General features: G+C 39.9%; 1 protein-coding gene across 3 annotated transcripts in view; it reads right to left on the minus strand.

Moving 5' to 3' along the window:
• RORA (RAR related orphan receptor A) overlaps positions 1–20,679 on the minus strand; it is a 334,831-nt gene that overhangs the window by 16,160 nt on the left and 297,992 nt on the right. For all 3 annotated transcript variants that reach the window (XM_062000132.1, XM_062000131.1, XM_062000134.1), the window contains one exon: positions 8,037–8,122. In XM_062000132.1, the coding sequence (XP_061856116.1) occupies positions 8,037–8,122 (86 nt within the window). The remainder of the gene's footprint in view (positions 1–8,036; positions 8,123–20,679) is intronic.

Raw genomic sequence — 20,679 nt, forward strand, 5'->3', positions numbered from 1 at the left:
GTTTCTCCCCAACTTATTCTGCTCTGTGTTTTGATATGATTTGAGCTTTCAACTGTTTTTTTATGTTGTTCAATAGTGAGATGATCATCACTGAGATTGAAAATATTGCACATGCTGAGCTCTGATTGAGTGTGCTTCACCCTAAAGAAAAACTGAAATATCATGGAAGTTTCTCCCATTCCACCATAATGATTGATTCCTCCAGAGGAATCAACTTAGGTGATGTAGACAGCTTAATTTCCAGTTCTGTTAGCAGCGTCAGTGGAGCCTGTCACTCTAGTGCAAGTACACGTGCAAGTGCACTGTGATTCACTAGAAAAACAGGATTAGGTACCAACCTGACTAGAGACTGCGCTGATCAAGGTTCTGCGTCTCCCCATTATAAGTCACTCAAAATTTCAGTTCTCCAAACACTTTTAGTTGTACCGAACAACACATTCACATATGAACAGTATGAAATTTGCCACCATCGAGATGGTGAAAGTCAGCTTAATCAATGTGTAAAATGAACCTGGCCTAATAACCTCAAAGATCCGTATGTTTTCCTTCAGTTGAGCCATATACTGAGTCTACATTGCCAGACTGGCATATTTCTCTTTATTAAGAGCAGTCTTGTCAAGCTGAGGATTGTTTTTTGTATTAAAACGAGAATGTACTGGGCTTTTTGCATTTCCAGATTTTCCCTAGAGGCATAGCTGCTCAATACATTTTAGTGTACACTGCATCAGCTAAGTTACAGCTTGAAGCTAAATTTTCAGTAGAGCAGAAGTGCCTGAAACTAAGGTCTTTAAAAGCACTTGCACTTTACAAAACAGAGATGTAGTAGAGTGCTTTTAAAAACAAATCCAACTGTGCTATGTGGGGGCATGCTGAAAACATCAGCAGTAGCTAAAGCAGAAAAACCTCCTTGTCTCAAACCTCAACAATGAATCTAAACTTGTCTAGAGCTCAGAAATACAGATACCTGAGGTTTGGGTGAGAGTTTTTTTAATCTGCAAGTTCTTCTGTATACTGTTGGAACTTATTTGTGAGTTTCTGACCTTTAGGTCCTTGGGCTCCTGTATCATTATAAGACATGTGTAGATGCTTCTATTACAGAAGCCTTCTGTAAGTAAATACAGTTTCTTCCTAGGCTGGTTTTTTTCCTCTCTTTATTAGAAGAAGAGAAGGAGAGATGCTGTATTCTGTTCTACTTCCTTCTGCTTGCCAGAGGCACAGAGCTAGCTATATTTTCCCCCCAGGAAGGAGGAGGTGGATGCATGCATGGTACACGTGTATACATTCAAGCGTTACGCAAAGCAGCCCGGGCCACATGCTTTTAATTGCATGCACGTTCACAACCATTCTTTCCTATTCAGACGATTGCCTAATGGGCCACGGGTGGAGAGGACCCTTCTTGATCAAATACATGATCAAAACTACTACTGCACTCAAAAAGTCAGCGTGTTCCACTGCTCTGACCGGCGGCGCGGTCCAAACCAAGGTCCAGTGGTGAGTGCACGGAGGGAGTCCTGCGCTGTATCAAGATCCAGCTGAGTCGTCACCGAGCTTTGCATGTCTCCCTCTTTATGTAGCTGCATTAACACAGCGCCAGAGAATAGCAGAGCAGATTACACGCCATAGCTTCATCACTGCGTTTCAGACATCTATTTATATACAACACAATATATGGGTTTTCATAGCCTGCCAAGAAATCAAGTTTGGGAAAAAAAGGCACAAGAACTTTTCATCTGCAAGTCAGTTTGAGTAACAACTTGTTAAAAAAGAACTTTGAAACGTAAATGGCAGTTTTTGCGAAGTCTATGGATAGCTTCAATAACTCAGCTGCTCAAGACGGTTCGGTGTTAGGCGGCTGTGTCTAAGCTTGCTCCTTAGCAGGGGGAAAGCCAGTCGTGCTTCCCCGATGCCCCAAATGGCACAGCACAGACTCCCTCTCCACAGCAGCGCAGGCTGATATGCTGATCTCATGTTTGGTCTTTTGACAAATTTTCATTTAATGAATTGATTCCTACAGTTCATTAACATACCCACTTCCACTTCTGTATACACATATGTCTTAATTAGCTGCTCATTGGCTGTTTAATTACAAGAAAACAGCTGACAGCTGCCTTGCTGCATCCTAATGGCAGACGTTTTGGAATGACTGTATGCAAGCCTGTGACAACAAAGGCTTATTCATAATCCCATGATTTATGGCTAATACTTAAAGACTTCCACGTATCATTAAGTTTTGCAATATTCTGAGCAATTAACAATTAAGTGGGGGGGACATTCTTTTACTGTTTTCTAAAGCAAACTATCACAAATTTTCTTCAAAGAAAAAGCAGAAAAATACACTGTCATATGAAAGACAGGTGTACCTTCAAATGGGATTTTTAACCCTTTTATGACAATGAGCACATTGTTTAGTTGTAAAGGGAGGACAGTGTTCCAACAATAGTGTTAAATAAACTTTGTTAATAAAGTATTTGATTACAAAATTACAGTGCCACTGAAAACAGTGAAAAGTCCTGCTTTACACATGTGATAAAGACAGGTATGAGCCTGTGTTCGTCAGGTTCTGACAAGCCCTTTCTGTAACACAGCTCATCTCTAGAATGTTTTGCTTGAAACTGGCTAGGCAAAAAATATAAAGAAAAATTTCAAAAGCATGAATTTGAGGCAAATGTTTGCAATGCTAATATGATGGGCCATGTTGAACAGAGTAATGAAACAAAAAACTTGTAAAGGAAGTGAATGAATGAAATGAACGAATAAAAGTAACACAATATGGGAAGTGACAATACATCAGTGAGATTTTCTTCAGTAACAAACATGAACATTCCTTGTAGCTACAATGAACAAGACCATCTTGGGTCTTAAAAGAGTGAGGAGTCAAATGCCAGTACCTATAAACCTTTCAAAATATGAACAAGGGCTCAGAAATGCTCTTCATAGACGGTTTTATAAGATCAACAACCCACAGTCAGGTAAACAGAGGGATTGCACTAACGCATTTATGGGTCAGCTGAGCATCAATTGACACTATTGACAGCAAAACAACTGCATCTGCAAATTAAAAGACATAGTTCACTAACAACAATTTCATTTCCAATCCAGTGTTTTGCCTATGTCTTCCTGAAACATTCATGTATTTTCTGACATTGCTGAACTGGATTCAACTTTCAGCTATGAGAAAAGACTATGGATGTGTACAAACCTGTCTCCTTTCAAAACACCATCCCTCATATACAGCAAAACGAGTTCCTGCAACTAATGACTGAGGAAGTGCTCTGCATAGATAATATTTTTTTTTCAGTAGTGTTACTGCAGCAGTAGTATTTCCAATCTTACACAGGAGAATAAACTTTTATTTGTGAGTTGTGGTACAGTCTTTGTGTCATTCTTCATCTATGCTTCAAAGTAAAAGTTTTACGATTAATTTCATCGTCCCCTTTCCCCCATTATATGTTGTACACTGGATATCAGGAACGGTCAGGCAGAAAAAAATACCTCTCTGAAACTTTATTTTATTTATATCGACTCACAGAACTCCTCCTAAATAAAGTATAAGACAGAGCCCAGCTACAGACTTAGTTTTTTCATTGGGGGTGCTGGGGAGAGGAGAAGAAGAGAGGGTGTTAAAGGCATATTCAAATTCAGCTAAGTAGGCTGATTGGTTGGGAGTACTCGATGTTTGTACAAAACACAGCCAGTAACTTCACAAAAACAGTCACCAACATCAGAGCATGGTAGAAAATTAAAACTTCTCAAGAAACACTAATTGGCTTCATTGCAGATCTTCAGTTCTAGTAATGTGAAATGCAGCAAAACACCAAAAACTGTTCAGAAATCTTTCAATTATGTGAAATGCACAGGTCACAAACCTGTAGAAGTGCAACAGGATCAGCAAAAGTCAACTTGACAGGGGCTTGCCTGTGATTTCATACATGATACAAATTAAGATTGCAAAATAAATCTTTCCAATTGAAACACCACTTTAGGTTTTCAATAAATTATTTTTCTGGTGGTTGCTAGTATTTACACAGTAACCTTCTGTCAACATTACTATTAAGTAACATTAAAGTTCACACCAAACTGGAGCAATAAACAGTAAGAGCTGAAAATATCCCACTTTGCTGCTGCTGCTCTTGCTGCCTGTAGATCATTCTTGACAGGCCTGGCTTAAGAGGGCAGCAACACATCTGTTCACTTCTGACGACTAAGACCCTGATCCCGCAATATGATGCACGTGGGAGGGTTTGGAGCAACTGTGCAGAACCTCCCTGACTTCTCTGGGACTTGGCTCCAGGAATCAGAGAGCAGGACTCAGAACTAAATCTTCACAGTGCAGTACTTTCTAAAAAGAAAGGTTTAGCGTAACATGAAGAGCAACATAAGCATGCTCAAACCTGCAGAAATCATAGCCACAGAAAAGCTGGGAAAAAACCCATACCAATACACACCTGGCAGAAGCCAAGCTATGCCAACATTTTCACCAGCCAAAATAGTTCTGTTGGGTGAGACTTTGTTGACATTACTGTGTAAGAGTGCAGCACAAACAAAATCCATCTGCTACAGTAGGGCATTTTAAGTGCTGTCTAGGTCATGATCATTTAAACGCTCCTCACGACTTGTGCCCACTAGCACTTTCCTATCTGCCACTACTTGGAGGTCATCTGAGCTCTGGCATTAAAGGAGAGTGAGCTTCAGAGTTATCTCCCTCCTGAAAGAGAAATAACTTAGTTAAGTTGATACTCATTGGCTTTAAAATTCTGCCTGAAATTGTATAGCTACAAAACTTTATGCTGCTACTCCAAGAGAAGGAGAAAATGCCCAGCGTCATTCCCCGGGCCACTGTGTTACTCATTCATGCTGTCGTGGTTTGGCCCAGCTAGCACAGCAGCACCACGACAAGTCTCTCACTCAGTGTCCCCATTCACCCCCACCCCTGTTAGGATGGTGGAGGCCCCAGCAAAATGGGAGTAAAAAGATAAGCAAGGTTGTTGTGGATTGAGACAAGGGCAGGGAGGGCTCGCTTTCAATTATGGTTCCAGGCAAAACAGACTCCAGTACTTGACTTAGAAAGTAGGAAAGTTAATTCTACAAGAAACAGAATGGAATAAAAGCAAAAAGGGAGTAGGATAATGAGAAAATTACACCCAGCACTTTAAGATCTCCCTCCCCCATCCCTCCTTTCTTCCCGGGCCCAGCTCACTGCTCCCGATATCTCTACCTCCTCCACCCTCAACGGCTCAGGAGGGCAGGGAATGGGGGACATGGTCAGTCTCTCACAGATGGGCTCTGCCACTTTTCTCTGCTCAGATGAGGGTGATCCTGGCATTCTTCCCCTACTCCGACATGGGGTCCCTCCAACAGGACACAGTCCTTAACGAGCTTCTCTGGTGTGTGCTGTTCCCAGCAGCTGCAGCTTCTGTCAATACAGGGTCACTCACACAGGACACAGTCCTTGGTGAATATCTCTGGTGTGGAAACACTACCCCTGGCTGGGGGTCTGCAGTGAAGTGGTTGGGTCCCTCCCACGGGACACGGCCTCCTCCGGCCATAGTAACTGTCCCTGGTTCGGGGCCTTTAATGAAGTGAATCGCTGCCCCTGGTCCGGGGCCAGCGGCCCCTGATACGGGCTCATTATCAAAATGAGTCTCTACCACTGATGTGGGGTCTTTAAAGAAATGAAAACAAATCTCAGCTTCACCAGTCCTCTCTGTAGAATGCAGGGGAGTCTCTGCTCCAGCACACCTCCTCCTCTCTTCATCATTGACCTTGGAGTCTGCATGGTTGTTTCTCTCACTATTCCTACTCCGTGCACCACCACCAGCCAGAAGAAGGAAGAAGCAGGAAGAAGAAAAATCCAGGAAGATGGAGGAAGAAGCCTCCTCTTCCAGTTTCTTCTTATAAAGTGATCGTGGAGGCATCTAACTGGCTCAGCTCCAGAAGTGGGTCTGGCTCAGAGCTGGGGAGAGTTTTGAGCAACTGCTTACAGAAGCCATCTTTACAGCCCCCTCCCCCTTACCAGAAAAGGCTGTCATGTCAAACCATGACACGTGCGTGCTCCACTTTCAAGTTTCAAAGGGGTTTGAGCATGCTGAGCATATCTGCCTGCTCGCCTTCACTTCTGCCCTTTTCCACCAGCTGACCACACTGGTGGGATTCTCAGAACCAGGCTGAGGATTGCCAAAGAGCTCCCAGAGAACTCAATTTATACAGAATTCAAAGGAAAATAATTTGTTCTGAAATGTAAGGAACTGTACATACATTTCTTGGTATCAGAGTAGCATCTGTTCTTCTGACTGCTGGAGGTACACAAAGGACTTTTCTCCTCACATTTGCATTTATTCCCGGGAAAGCAGAGTCACTCTGATGGAGGAATGATCGATGGATATGTCTGTCTTACTCACAGTGCCAAGTGCCCACCAGCTACGTACTTACTAATGTGGCTGTGACTATGGTGTGCTCTGTTGCTTCTGTATGCAGCCAGCCTGCTGCTTTGGTGGAGGTTTTTCTCACATACAGGACTTATGAAAAGGCAAGGCCAAAGAACAGCATGAAGATGAAGCAAAAGATAACACAGCTGGCAACTTTCCTTTCCTCTGGCAGCCCGTTCCTGTTCTGCAAGAAGCCATATTGAGAAAGGCCTGTTTTCTGCACAGATGAGCGTTAGCACTGTGCAAACCTCAGTCTGTTGACAGTAATGTTTGTCATGGATCCTGAGGCAGTCTCTCAAGTATACTGATCCCAGACCATTTAAGGATTAAAGAGGTCTCAGACCTTGAACATAACTTGATATGCTTCAACAAGATAGCCATACAGCAGAATTCTCACTGCAAACATCTGTCACTTCACACAGATGATGTTTGATAAATGCTCCTCAACCACATAAAGTTGAAAGAAGTAACCACTTTAATATCAACACATTTTTAATGCATTTCTTCCATTTTCCACAGCAACAGCCGTTACAAAGAACAGAAGGTGCTGTCTCATATAATTCTAACATTCTTAGATTTTTTTCCCTCCACCTTATCCATATTTCCATGAGACAGAGAACACGTTAACAAAAACACAAAAATCTCCCTTGGAAAAAGACAAATGCTCTACAATGTGAAAAGCAAGGAAGTTTTTGAAGATGGTGGTACTATCAAGTATGTCAGGACAGCAGACTAGAAATGGTCATAAATATAAATTCTTCACACCTAAAGTGTAGATAAACTGTAGAAAGCCTATTCAGCACGGGATTGCAACATATACATCCATGAAGAAAGCAACAAGCTGTGCACACTGTCTCAATCCCAATCTAGCCCTGTAATTCTGTACTAGTGATAAACAGGAGTGATTAGCTTCACAGCGCTCCGGCCTAGTGTTGGATGTGAGACAAATTGAACAAAATACAAATGCTTCTAGTGTAATCCTTGTTCACTAGAATTACTGAGGGTACAAATCCAGGAAAAAATTCAAACCTAAACCTTACACAGCAATGGTTGCACAGCAAGGGATAGGCACTGCTTCCGAGTATGATGAACACCAGCAATGTGTGCTATTTGTGCAACATCTTCTTCCACACCAAACAGAGTTGTGACTGTAGCAGGTGATAAAAGAAAACTGAGAACTCATAGAGCTCTCATGTATTTCAACACAGCTTCTTAGCAATTTACAAAGCAAAAACGGAGAGGGAGATTCAAGAAAGCTACAAATCCCTCAGGTGAATCCACAAAACAGATCCTTTGTGGTCTGTGAGAAGCAGATCACCTTTCTGTACCTCTTCCACTTATTCAGAGACACAGTAAACAGACACAGCATAACTGCATCATTTTTGAAGCTTATCCTGAAATCTGGAGTAGGTTGTATATGTGTCACAAAAATGCCTTATTTAAGCACCAAACAAAACCAGTACTTCAGAATCTTTAATTAATTTCACATGCTTTGTAACACAATTCACCAATCCAACTTTAGCACAATGCTTGCTCTTTAAAACAGGAGAGAAAATAACCACTATCAAAAGGCTAAATGCAGTTTTAAGACTTAATATTTTAGAAGCTTACCTTGCAGCCTTCACATGTAATGACACCATAATGGATTCCTGATGATTTGTCTCCACAGATCTTGCATGGAATAATTTCAATTTGAGCTGCAACAGAAGCACGCAACCAGTTAATTACATTTTCTTTTAAACACCTTATAAAAGCATTCCCCGATCAGCATTTGTACAGTGAAAACTAATAACCTGCTAAACATTATACTGCATTAACTATTCATTGCTGATCTGCAAGGGTCCCCTAGAGCTTTGGACTAAATTATGGCTGCTCATTATATAATAGCTTTTGGGTTATTAAAATGGGTCATTTGAGAAGGTGTTTAAGAACCTACAAGAAAGCTAGAATCAGCGTTTCAAAGCCAAAAAGAATAGAAGAGTTCACATTTTGGCCAAAGAGGTAAGGTGTCACTAGAAAGATTTCTTCCAATCTTATTCATGTAAGATCGCAACAGGTAATTTTGAAGTTTGCCCTGCCTGAAAATGAATGCAACACCTTTACCATAGGAGTGATCATCCTATCATCCAGTTTAAAGACTGGCCAATCCTGAAGAGAACTAACCAGGCAAACAGCAACTGTATTTTACACGAGAAGTCCAAAATTCATGTATCTGAATTGAAAGTGAATTATCAGTACACATTTGTGTATTAGCTATCACAGAACAAATGAGGGAGGAAAACACAGCAGAATTTCAGTCAACGTACAAAAACAAAGGATTTGGCACCATCTGGAAAATGCCATAGACATATATGATACAAAAGCCTTGCTTTTTAAACTGAACTTCATAAGTACAAACCACACCATTCAGTTTCAGGTGGATAAAATTCTGCATCTATGTCTGAATTACAGCACCTTCCCATCCAAACATGTGGATTTAGAAAAGTGATTCCTGTATGGTCAGGAATACCTCTTCAACTGCTTTTGGAGAACATAGCAGCAAAAAACTCTAAGAAAGCATCTTCTTTAGGGCAGTGGTGTAAGGATCAGGCTATATCAGTTTTCCTAAACTATCTTAATCTGAACAGGAGAACAAACACAGCTCTTGCTGGGTCTTAAACTTTGATGTATTAACAACCCAAAGCACTGTTAATCTCCTGTGAGGAACTGAAATCCATTCACAAGATGGCCAGTTGCTTTGGAGAGCTTTTATTTCCCCTAGTTTATGGCTATCCAGACTGTGTCAACCCATACTCTCTTACAGTGCACTAGCTTAACTGTAGTTGTACTCTTAACATTGCTTTCAAAAAGTCATGTACACACTTAAAAACAACACATTTATCATGCCATTGAATCCCTAGGTGTCTGCTGATTGTTAAACAAGAGTCATCTTCCAGTGTTACTGTGTGCTCCATTTCACTGCAGCCCAACACTGTATGTAGTTTAGGATCAGGCCAAAACTGTAAGATAACTACAGCTTCTGGCAGACCAGAACACTTTTAGCACAGCATTGACTGTGTTGAAATACTCCTTAAATACTCCTATTGTCCAGACAACATGAAATGCCATGATCAGAGCAGCTGAGTAGTACTTGAACCCTTCTCATTTGCTTCCTGGAACCTAACAGCAGCTAAAATGCTCTGCTGAGGAAAGCAGTGCCCAGCAGCTCCAGAACTACACTGCTGCTTTCCTGACGGTTCTGTATCAGCAGCTCTCAAACTATTTTCATACGTCAGAACACGATTTGCATCTGTGTCCATCAGAAGGATCTTTGCATTCTTGACCTTTAATCCCCCATCTTCACTGCAGCCACAAAACGACAGGCCGAAATTTAAAGGTCTGTTTAGGGCACTTGAGGAAGGAAATATTTCTTCCCTGCAGCTCTCAAAAAACTGTTTTAATTTCACTTTGCTCTCAGCTAACACATTAAACACAATGGAGCAGCAAGTGAACTAATAAAAGGGAAAAATAAAGTGTATGCTATTTTATTAATGTGTTACATCAATTATTACCAAAGCATCATATGTTTATGGGCAGAGCTTCCAGCAAAAAGGGTACCATAACATCACTTTACATCAACAAATGGCACAACAAACTGAAATTCACAGAAACTCAAAATGTGTACAATGTGTAGTTCACATTCAGAGAGCAATCCTGTGGGCAAATTCCTGATAGATCTACCAATTCCCAGTTGTGTCTTTACAATATATGATTATTTTTCTACTCTGCTAGTGCATCTGCAGCCTTCTCCAACTCCTTCCTTTGACAGAGTAGCAACAAGGAGTATCTCGACAGCTATACAACAACGCATTTTTTACAATTCACTTTTATATATATAATTACTGCCTTATTTTGAATAGGTGTGATATAATTGGATCCTGTTTATCTACAATCTCCAGCACATTAGCTAAATCACCCATGAAGCCTGTCTATGCAATCCCTATTTTTTAAGCAACAAGACATTTGCACAGTGTTTCTGAAGGAAAGTACCATGCCTTCAAAGTGATGGCCTAAAGCTAGGTTACTAATAGTCTAAAAGGTGCCATAATTAGTCCCAAATGCATTTTCCAGGATGTTAGAAGAGATTCTCCACAGATTCACAGGCTCCTGTTGTGCCAGTATTTGCCCACCATTGTGTGTATGAGCAGCAGCACCAAATCAGGCATAGTTTCAGAATTCCAGATTTAACTTAATTTAAGTTCATCGCCACGGTACATACTTTCAATTTAGCACACAGCATTTAAAACTTCAACTTATAGTTTCACTCTGAGATACAGGAGACCGGGATGAAACTCAGAAGCATAAATTGCTTGGGACTTCCACAACCAATTGTATTACAAATTAATGCACAGAAAGACATCAGATCAATTACTGCTCCACGTGGTTGCTTTTGCAAATCAACTCATTGAAATGGAATCCCTGTCACAAGTTCATACACTTTCCATAGAGCATGAAAGGACTTAGATACTTTAAACTCACTAAATGCAAATTGCCTGTGCCGAGATTATGCATTTTTCTTATGAGGGTGAAAATATTTTCCCCACTTTTAACTTTGACATGCAAATATGTACTTGCTAAAATCTTGTTCTTATGCAAACAAGGCAGGTGGGAAATATTTTTACATGTCAAGAATATGTTCCAACTTGGTTTCTCACATTCCCAGAGTTCCTTAAAGCTTCCCGCAGTGCTCACATTAATTGTACCTGTTCTGTGCTTACATATATTTATATGGTGTATTTTCCAATATTACATAAAATACTCTAATTCATGCTTTAGACTAGAATTAGCCTAAATTACAGTTTACAATTTCTGTCTCCTGGGGTGGTGCTCAGGCTGATTCTGGTTCATGCATGAGCAGATTATTTCTTAAATATGAATTGCAGAAAAAAAATAAACTCTTGCGGTTGCTTAGAAACCGCTACAGATACCCAGGTGACAGATGTAGTTCGTATTCCCAGATTAAAGGTCTAAGAATCTTTCACATCCTGAAATAACAGTGCTCCAGAATACTACCAAGTATGTCCTGTGCCAAAGGCAGCAATGAATAGGAATAAACCACTAAGAGTAACACATGCTAGGTCTGGCAGAGGGACCTACTGCTAGCATCGAACAAGTTCCTACAGAAACAGGTCCTGCTTCTGAGACAGAAGTGACCACCGAGGGCCCACAGCAGCAATCATTACAAACTGATGTCAAACACCAGGCAAACTCATATCTGTAGGAAAGAACACTCAACATTCACTAAGATCTCTCAATGTATGGGACTTTTAAGATGTAGCTATTCCTATCACTTGAATACCTGGTAATCTTCCTTCTGCTGTCACATCATACGATCTTTATTTTACAGCAGGAAAATTGAGTGGGGACTCCGATTTGCTTAAAACCATACAGAACAGGAACTTGAGCCCAAGTACTGCATGGAAAAAAACCCCAAACCCTGTGTTTTTCCCCTGAACATTTATTCTACCTCCATCCACTGTGTCTTCACTTGGCAATTGTTTGAAGTAGCTCCGGTAGGCTTAAATTACACGATTGCCTGTATGTAATTCCCAGGGAACATGCCTACCAAACAACCAAGGAGAGCACTAAATGACATCTTTTGTTCGCATCCAGAACACAAGAATATGCCTTACTCCCTCCTACTCCAGGCTTCATTTCTTTCCCCAAGTCTGGAACAGCTTACTGGGCTTGCCTGCCTGTTTTCAAGCTCCTTCCTCTCTAGATAGTTTCTCCCTTTTTATTAATTGCCACATCATGAAATGCTGCTTTATTCCTTGTCTGGTTTGCATAGTAGAGGAGGAAAGAAATATAATCTTTTATTTGTAAGGAGATGCTTTGTACAAACTCATCATAATTTTTAACTTCTTCCTTTCTAACTGCTTGAGCAGACTCAAATCAAAACAAGAACTTGCATAGCCAAGTAAAGTATGGAGCATTTTTCTTCCCATTCTGCCATTTAAGTAGAAACATGCTGAGCCTCAACACAGGAAAGTGTATTACCAGTCCACTCCAAAGAAGACATTTTTCAAAAGGAAAAAAATTTTCCAAACCCAGAAGTTTTCTCCTCCCCATTAGTGTGTCTGAATGAAATGTTTCTTTCTAGTGAAATATTTGTCTTGGGGTAAAAAAAGGATTTTCACATTCCTCTTCCTGCTTTCACACTCATATTTAAAAATTGTACATTCAAACGGATCATGTTATTTTTTCCAATCCACAACAGGTATAAACCCTCAGATTTGGTATAATGGGAAGGGCTCTTCAATGGAAGCAAAAATTGGTCACCATTTCTGCCTTTTAGGTGAGATTCACCAAGCTGACCTAAGTGACTTTGAAAGTTTGGTAATTAGCTGAAGTTAGTTGTCTTGTCTGCTTTGAGAGTGATGAAGAAGGGAGGAAGAAAGAGAGAGAAAAAGAAAGGAAGGGAGAAAAAGAAAGTGAGAAGGGGCATGATTCATCTTATTCAAGTGAGATCAACATCTGCGTGATGTCTCATCTTCACGCACCAGAGAAGGAATTTAACGATACCTTAATTACAAGCCTAACTTTTAGAAGGTGATAGTCAGGTGAATCTCATTGTCTCTTCTTATTTATGAAATTAAAAATTAGCATCTTCTGAAAAAGAAAACCTGGGTAGGAAGTGTTCCCTTCCCTTCCTGTGGTGCACAGAGTCCCCATCACCTGTGCATGCTGGCACCATTGAGATAAGAGCATTTCTATGGAGTTCCCCATCACAGCTCCCACCCCTCAGCTTTCACAGTAGGTGTACATATTATGAAAAGATGGACTTAAAACCAGACTGGCCAGACTGGTCACTATTTCTTAAAATCTTTGTGGGCATTGATCATCCTTCTCCAAGCCACTGGCTTTCTGGGGGAAGCACCCCAGCCCCAGTTGCTAGCTGAACTGTGGACTTTCCTCGAGACTGGACATGGGGAACATACAACAGCTAGGACTGCAGCTGGGATCTCCTCGGTCTCAGGGAACTGCCTATGAACTTACCTCTTCTTTGAGAAGAAAGCAAGCAAGCTTTCAATTCCTTTCCCTGAATGGAGTTCTCCCATCCCCTACTTCACAGACCATGTGCAATTTTGCAGCTAATTCAGAAGGGTTCCGAAATAAATGTGATACATACACAAATTGGGCTAACCTGTTTCTAAAGGGATGCAGTTTGTGCTAGACATCACTGCTAGTGCTGTTTGTAAGAATATTGATTAAATTAGGAGGCATACATATTCACTGACACATTCATACATATTCATTGACTCAAACAAGAGTACTGCATGTAATGTGGTATTTAAAGCAACATAATATCTGATCACAAACTGAATTAACAAGGAATGATTTTACTATATAATATTCTAATCTTCCTGCATTTTCAGCTTCATTACCTAAATAATTTGCTCTGTCATGTACCCTAAGTAATTTGAGCTGGCTGCAAATTACTTGCCTCTGAACACCTGCAGCTTACAAACGCTGCAGTTCTACTAAACTGAAAGCTAGTGGCAGCACAGCTCTGCTCATGCCATTAATAAACTAATTTAAGTGGCCATCTGTCCACTCATACATTAAGATACTTAAACTCCGTGTACTTCTGAAGATGACGGCTGGTTGATAGACGTCTGAGACATTTTTGTAACATGCAGTAAGTGTTTTGAAACAAGAGATGATGGGATTTACCTGCCTACTCCTTGTGTGAAAGGTTATTTTTGTTTATTCTATATACAGTCCCCACTGTAATGGCATCCTGGTCATGAGCAGCCCCACTGAAGATTGCAATGATACTGCTAGTAACAAGTAGCTCCTGAGAAAAACTAAGAAAGCCTGGTATTCCAGAGATCTGTGTCTCACAACTGGATTTTCTGCGGTCCAATAGGGTTGAGATTTCAGCAGAATCCTTCCCAGAGTGTAGGACATTCCCTGTTTCTTCTCCTTCAGAGACTTTCCTATGTACAGCTGAACTCAGGCTGTGCAGTGTCCCTCAGTGGACAATTATAGCTTTCTGGAAATGTCTTTCAATTTTCATGAAACATGTAGGAACTCATCTCTGTGACTGCTTATGTGCCTGAGCTTGGCTGAAATGATTTTGGAAACAAGGGTCAGAAAACCAGACAAACACAAACAACCTCTCTAAGCCTTGTTTCCTTAGGAAATCACACTAGTAATAAAACAGAATAAATACTCAGGTTATACTGGTACGAATCCTTTGAAGTCTGTGGGTGTGATGGGTGGAGTAGAAACGAACATGGCCACCAAAGTATTAATTAAAAGTAAAGTATGAGCAACACCTCAAACACACAAGGCAGAAATGCTGCAATGCCACGACTAATCTTTGGGCCTGAATACAGCTGGATCCCTCTTAGTAGGTCACTTGATATGGTGCAGCTTCACAGAGTATTAAAGGAGATGTATGATGTGTAGTACTGAACAATCTGAGCATTTTAGGGGCTTGCAAGACTGACTTTTAGGAATATATATAAACTCTTTCAACCTGTTACTGATTTGGACACACTGATAGGAACAATGCAGTAAGAGCTCATATTTTCATGCCATTTATGTGTACTGTTTTACTTTAAGCCAAGAAATTTTACTTACACAAATTTTAAAGAGCTAAAGGTTTGCTCTTACATGAAGCACTGCTTCAACAAAGACACCAGAACACCTAATGAAAGAAAAAATATGGAAAATAGTTTGGATTCTCTATTAGGCAAAACTTTCTGTGAAGTTGTTGTGGTGAGGTCTCTGTGTGTATTTTTAATGTTATGATGAAATAGAAAACTGCTGAAAAACCTTAACAGACCATCATAATATTCGTAATGCTAATGAAGTAAAACAAAACAAAAAAGAAATCTCCATGCAAACAAGCTAGGACTTCTGCAAGTGTTGAGAAGCATAAACAAGCTAAAAACTGATCTTGAGTTTTCAGAGGAACTCAAGGAGATGGTGTTTGCTCCCTCTCAACTCCTGTGTGCAACATTAAATGACTTCTATTTTCTTTCTTGTAGTCTTGTATCTCCCCACTGTCTTGGCTTTACCCATCCAGAAATACTCACATTCTTTTTTGACCTATCAGTGCAACTTGGTATCATCAAACAACTGAAGATATATTTTTCCTCATACTTTTGAGAAGACCAGCAATCTATTTTGCAGATGATAACTAGATGATTTGATTTCCCTTGTTGAAGGAGTGACAGTTAGAGACAACTCAATCTTGGGACTCTGGTCAGATTATGAAACCATACCACAGACCAAACTATTAGTATCAAACCACTGAACTACAAGCCCAGGCTCAAAATAATCAGGACTTCCACATCCAGACATGTTCAGTTGTCCAGAAGCATAGAAAAGTAGTTCTTTAAAGAGCAATCTCTTATTACTTTCCAGGGCATACAACTAACATCTTTCCAGTTTGTGAAGTCTGGGGAGCCCTGAAAGCTCCTGCTTTGTTACTACTTTCATGAACTTAAATCAAACACAAATCATGAAGATAGCTGAAATATATGCCAAGTGATGTATACTGTGGCAAGGTAGAGAATGATGATTCTAAATCATTTCAGGAAAAGATAAAACAAAGAAAAAACAAAGCTCCAACTCTGATTACAAACTTTACAGCAGAGAAGATTAATTTGCTACACACAACACGCAGGCACAGAAACAAGACATATTAACCAACTTAGTGGCAAAGAACAAGAAAAGATGAAGGGAAAAGTGTTGTTATGCAATGTCCTGTGAATTTCAAAACCAAAGCATTTGAAGCCTAGTTTGATAATTTCAGTATGGTCAGAAAATGCTTCAAAATAGAATAAAACACCAGTTTTATCCTATAGTATTTTGATTTCTCACTCTCTTTCTTGGTGGCTCAGGTGCTTTTATTAATAAATATTTAACCATTTCATTCCCCTTTTCTTCTCTAGCTGAAAATAATCAGCAGTTGAACACAGTTTGGAATATGATTAATTTGAAGGCTAGGCTAAATGGAATTCTTGTTAAATAAGTTAGATAAACAGTTTTTCACAAGAGAACATACTGACACTGCAATCATGCGACTATCTTTAATGAAATATAATACCGTTTTAATCAAAGCCCTGAACTGCATGTCAAGAAATAGATACTATAATCCTCATTCTATTGTGAGGGTGGATGCTAGTTGATGTCTCATTTTCTCAGTGTATATAATCAGGATAATTGTTCTTTATCTCTACTTCTAGCTACAGCTATCTTAGGTGACTGGTTCTTACTGCTAAATCTTGGGTCTTGGTCTTATGACCCAAGAAACTAGTGAGCAGACCTCCAGACAAATCTCCAGTGGTTTGCATTGCTTAGATAAAAGTTGCCACAGAACTATACAATAGGACTGCTAGTTGTCTGAATCTTGTTAATTTTCTAACTTTTAAAAACATGAAGACTTCCTACTCTCAAGAGTTAGAGCTAGCATTCTGAAGATTGGAATTTGTTAACTCCAACACTGCCCTCCCACCTTCTGCTTCCTAGTTAAGTATACTGGCTATGGTGCACACTTCAACATTTCTGTTTATTTGCTTACAGTAGGCAAATAAAGAACTTAGGAACCATTCAACAATTTTATGCACCACTTCAGCAAGTCACCTACAAGTACCAGAGCACAACCTTTACTTGAATTATTTTTCATAGGTTGTAAACAGTCTTAAATGAGCAACACTGTGAAGACACCAATTTTACTCCAAATTACAAAGCATAGAGTTAACAGATGCAGGATTGTAAGAGGAACTCAGTTGCCATCTAAATTATACTAGCACTTATTAAGGAAAGACCTTTTACTAGCTTTTTAAAACACTGGTAAAAGGGTACTTAGAATCTTAGACTTCCTTTCATACACTGTGAAAGCTTCGTCATTCGATTTTTATTAAGAAGGTACATACGTTTATGCTATTCATTTGCAAAATTACATCTCAGTTCAATGGTCTCGTTAGGCTATCTGCTAGCACAAATCAAATGGCACCTACAGTTACTAGATTAAAAAAACCCCACCACACAGGAAAAACTAATCACTTGTAATGTCATGTCAAAATTCTTAACAGTTTCAACTAAACTCATTAACAAGGTGACAGGCTCCTGAATCGTTAAAGACACATTAGGTCAGTGAGATCAGAGCATCAGATAACTCTGCATAACGCTGCAAATTCATTCCTTCTACTCACATGCACATAGCTTTCAGATCAAACATTAATAATTCCCAATACTGCTACTTGGAAGGCTGTCTCCAATTAGCAAATCATCACCACCACATGCTCTCCATCACAATGCACACACTCTCCTTTAAACTTAGTATATGGACAAGTCAAGTTTCACCTTAATAGTTCCCCAGAGATAGCAACAGTTAGTTTGGAAAATGGGATATGGAGTGAACTCTGAGGACGTAGCAAAGCAGAGGGGAAGCCAGTAAAGTAAGTGTCCCTTTAAACAAAACCTTTGCCATGATTCAGCTTTGTCCTGCCATTTTGCCAAGCTGCACAAATTTTATTAAGGGTTTGGCCTCTGCAGGAATTGCACGATGTATCACTGTGAGTATTGAGAAATGGGACTTAGTAAGATTAAGTTTAAGCCAGGCAAACATGGCTGGTGCAGAAGCCACTTCCTTACAAGCTGCACTTATAAGAAAAAACACTCAAAACCTGAATTTACTTCTAGAATAAAAAGTTGCAGGAAAAAATGTATTTCAGCCAGACTAGAAACTCCATCATTCTGAAGTGACTACGTCTGCATTTTTGAGATATTTTCTTTTTCTTTTTGGCTGTACATGAATTTGATGTCATTAAAAAGGCTTCCTTTGATGCTATATGCCAAGTAGAATCATTAGTGTCTCACAAAGGTGCTCTCTAAATGTCTAGTTTAAATTTCCATTTTCAGATGATTCATCTAAGAGATGAACAATAACAACCAAAACCAACTTCAGAGCTCTAAACAGTAAAAATGCTTCTAGCTGCACTCATTCATTTAACTCCAACTGCTCCTTTCTGGATCCACGTGGCAGTCAATACCAAGCATGAATTCTGCAACTCCTTCTGTCATATACAGTTACTTGAAGCAAACCACAATCAAGATTCCCTCAAACCTTACAAGAGGTTCTCCTGAAGCCTACGTTCTGCACCTTTGTATCTGGCAAGGGGTCACTTTTTAAACCCAAGGATGCTTTCCATTGCCACTGTTTCTAGTACGTTGTTTTCTCACAGCTCCTCTCTATGAATCCTCTTCAGAGGTCATTAGAGGATTAATGAAACTGAGAGATACTCGAGAGAAAGCCATATCCTCAGCCGATGTAGCTTCAGCTACTCCCCCAGGTTAAGAAGGGGAGAGCACAAAATACATTAATTATACCTCCGTTTCCTCCATTTAAAAGAAAATGTCACTGAAGTCCAAAAACTATCAATGATTTACAGCTGATATATGTTTCCTGACACACACTAAACTACACAAAATTACAGACATTATGAAAAGCCTATAGCCTTTTTTTGTGATACAGGGTCAAATCTCTGCTGAACAAATAACCATGTTTATCTTCTTCAAGAAAGATGCTTTTTTCAGTCCCTGCCCCATCTCTGAGGAAGCAATATTAGCATACGTATGGGATCAAAAGGAATGCTAACTCACTTCTACAGTGTCTAGAACACAGCCTGGACAGTGAAAAGCTGATACAGAGTATAATTTCCCTGTTACTCTTCCCTAACAGCAGTACACCTATTTATACTGCTTTGGAGACACACTCCACACACATCAACCACTGGCTCAAGGCAACCTGGACAGACTGCATGCACACTCACCAGACCCAGTTACCACACTGGTCTATAGAAATAGACACCTGCACACACTATACAAAGTATGGACACATATTCTTCTTGCTAATGACCATTTTTACCTGCCTGCCACTTTTGTACCAGTGTCCCTGACCTAGAATGGGCTTTACAAGGCATTTCTATCATACTTCAAACTGACACCCTTCTCCTTCTCTTGATCATGGACTGCATTGCTCCAGTTTCATGGGGGTAGAACTTTTTCTTTATAATCTTAGTGGTAAATTTGTGTGAAGTTACATTAAGATCCTTCACCTCTATGAAACAGGCTGGGGCTGCCTGATTGGCCAGGAACCCTGGGGAAGCTGCAGGAGGGCAGCCAGCTCTGCCTGATTGCAGTCACACACATATTTTTCTCCTCCCTGAGATGTTCTCCTGTAGAAGGGCACAGAAGTAGAACTGCATCCGGAGAGAAAAAACATGAAGGATGGAAATTTTATAGGCTCTGGCTTACAACAAAATGAATCCACCATCAGTCTATCAAACATTCTCCAAAATATTATTGCCAGAGAGAGGGGTTTTTTCCCCCTATAGGTTCTTCAAACCACATATTACAGAGTTGTCCCCCACTAACCATGCTCACACCATCTCCCTGGACTTGGCTCTGCTTCTGCTGAGGGACATGGTTTAGTGATGGGTTTGGCAGTATGAGGTTAGTGGTTGGACTTCATGATCTTAAAGGTCTTCTCCAACCAAAATGATTCTATGATTCTGTGCTTCTTTATATCCTTATGATATCCATATATACTATATGCAGTGTTTGAAAACCATATTCATTTTATGACAAAGATGAAAGAAAAAAAAAAGTAGTTGCTCACAAAAATGTTTTAGAAAATTACAAGCTTATGAAAATAAAAGGTCTAGCAAAAGCTCTTCCTTTGCCACAAGTAGATTAGGTGCTATTACCTTCATTAAAACCCTTTCCTTGGCCTACTCATTTTGTAGCATTTAATTTCCTGCCTCTCAGTGATTAAACCAACTGAAAAGTGGTAGATGGAGCAAGTTTGCTTGCTGTTTCAAACAGATATATTAATTCTTTTTGTTTAAAAAGCTTTCAGAGTGTCCTCAGACACTGATTAACTAATATTGTACATAAAACTGTGTCTGAGGTTAGACAGTGGCAGCAGATATGTGACTGAAACTTAGTACAACAGCTCTATTGCAATGCCATACACACAGAACACCTCCACTGCATACATTAAGGAAGCTTAAAGTTAAGCTTCACATATTTAAACACTAACAAAGTCTACTTAATGGCAGTCTTCAAAATGACAGTGGCCTCCTAATCTGCTGGAGATAAAGAAGTGCCAAGATTAATGATTACATAAGTGCATCACAGAGCCCAGAAACAATAATCAGCTCTTCTGTTGTTATTTGTGTACAAAGGCTAT

Source organism: Colius striatus, chromosome 7, assembly GCF_028858725.1.
Source record: "Colius striatus isolate bColStr4 chromosome 7, bColStr4.1.hap1, whole genome shotgun sequence".
NCBI lineage: Eukaryota > Metazoa > Chordata > Aves > Coliiformes > Coliidae > Colius > Colius striatus.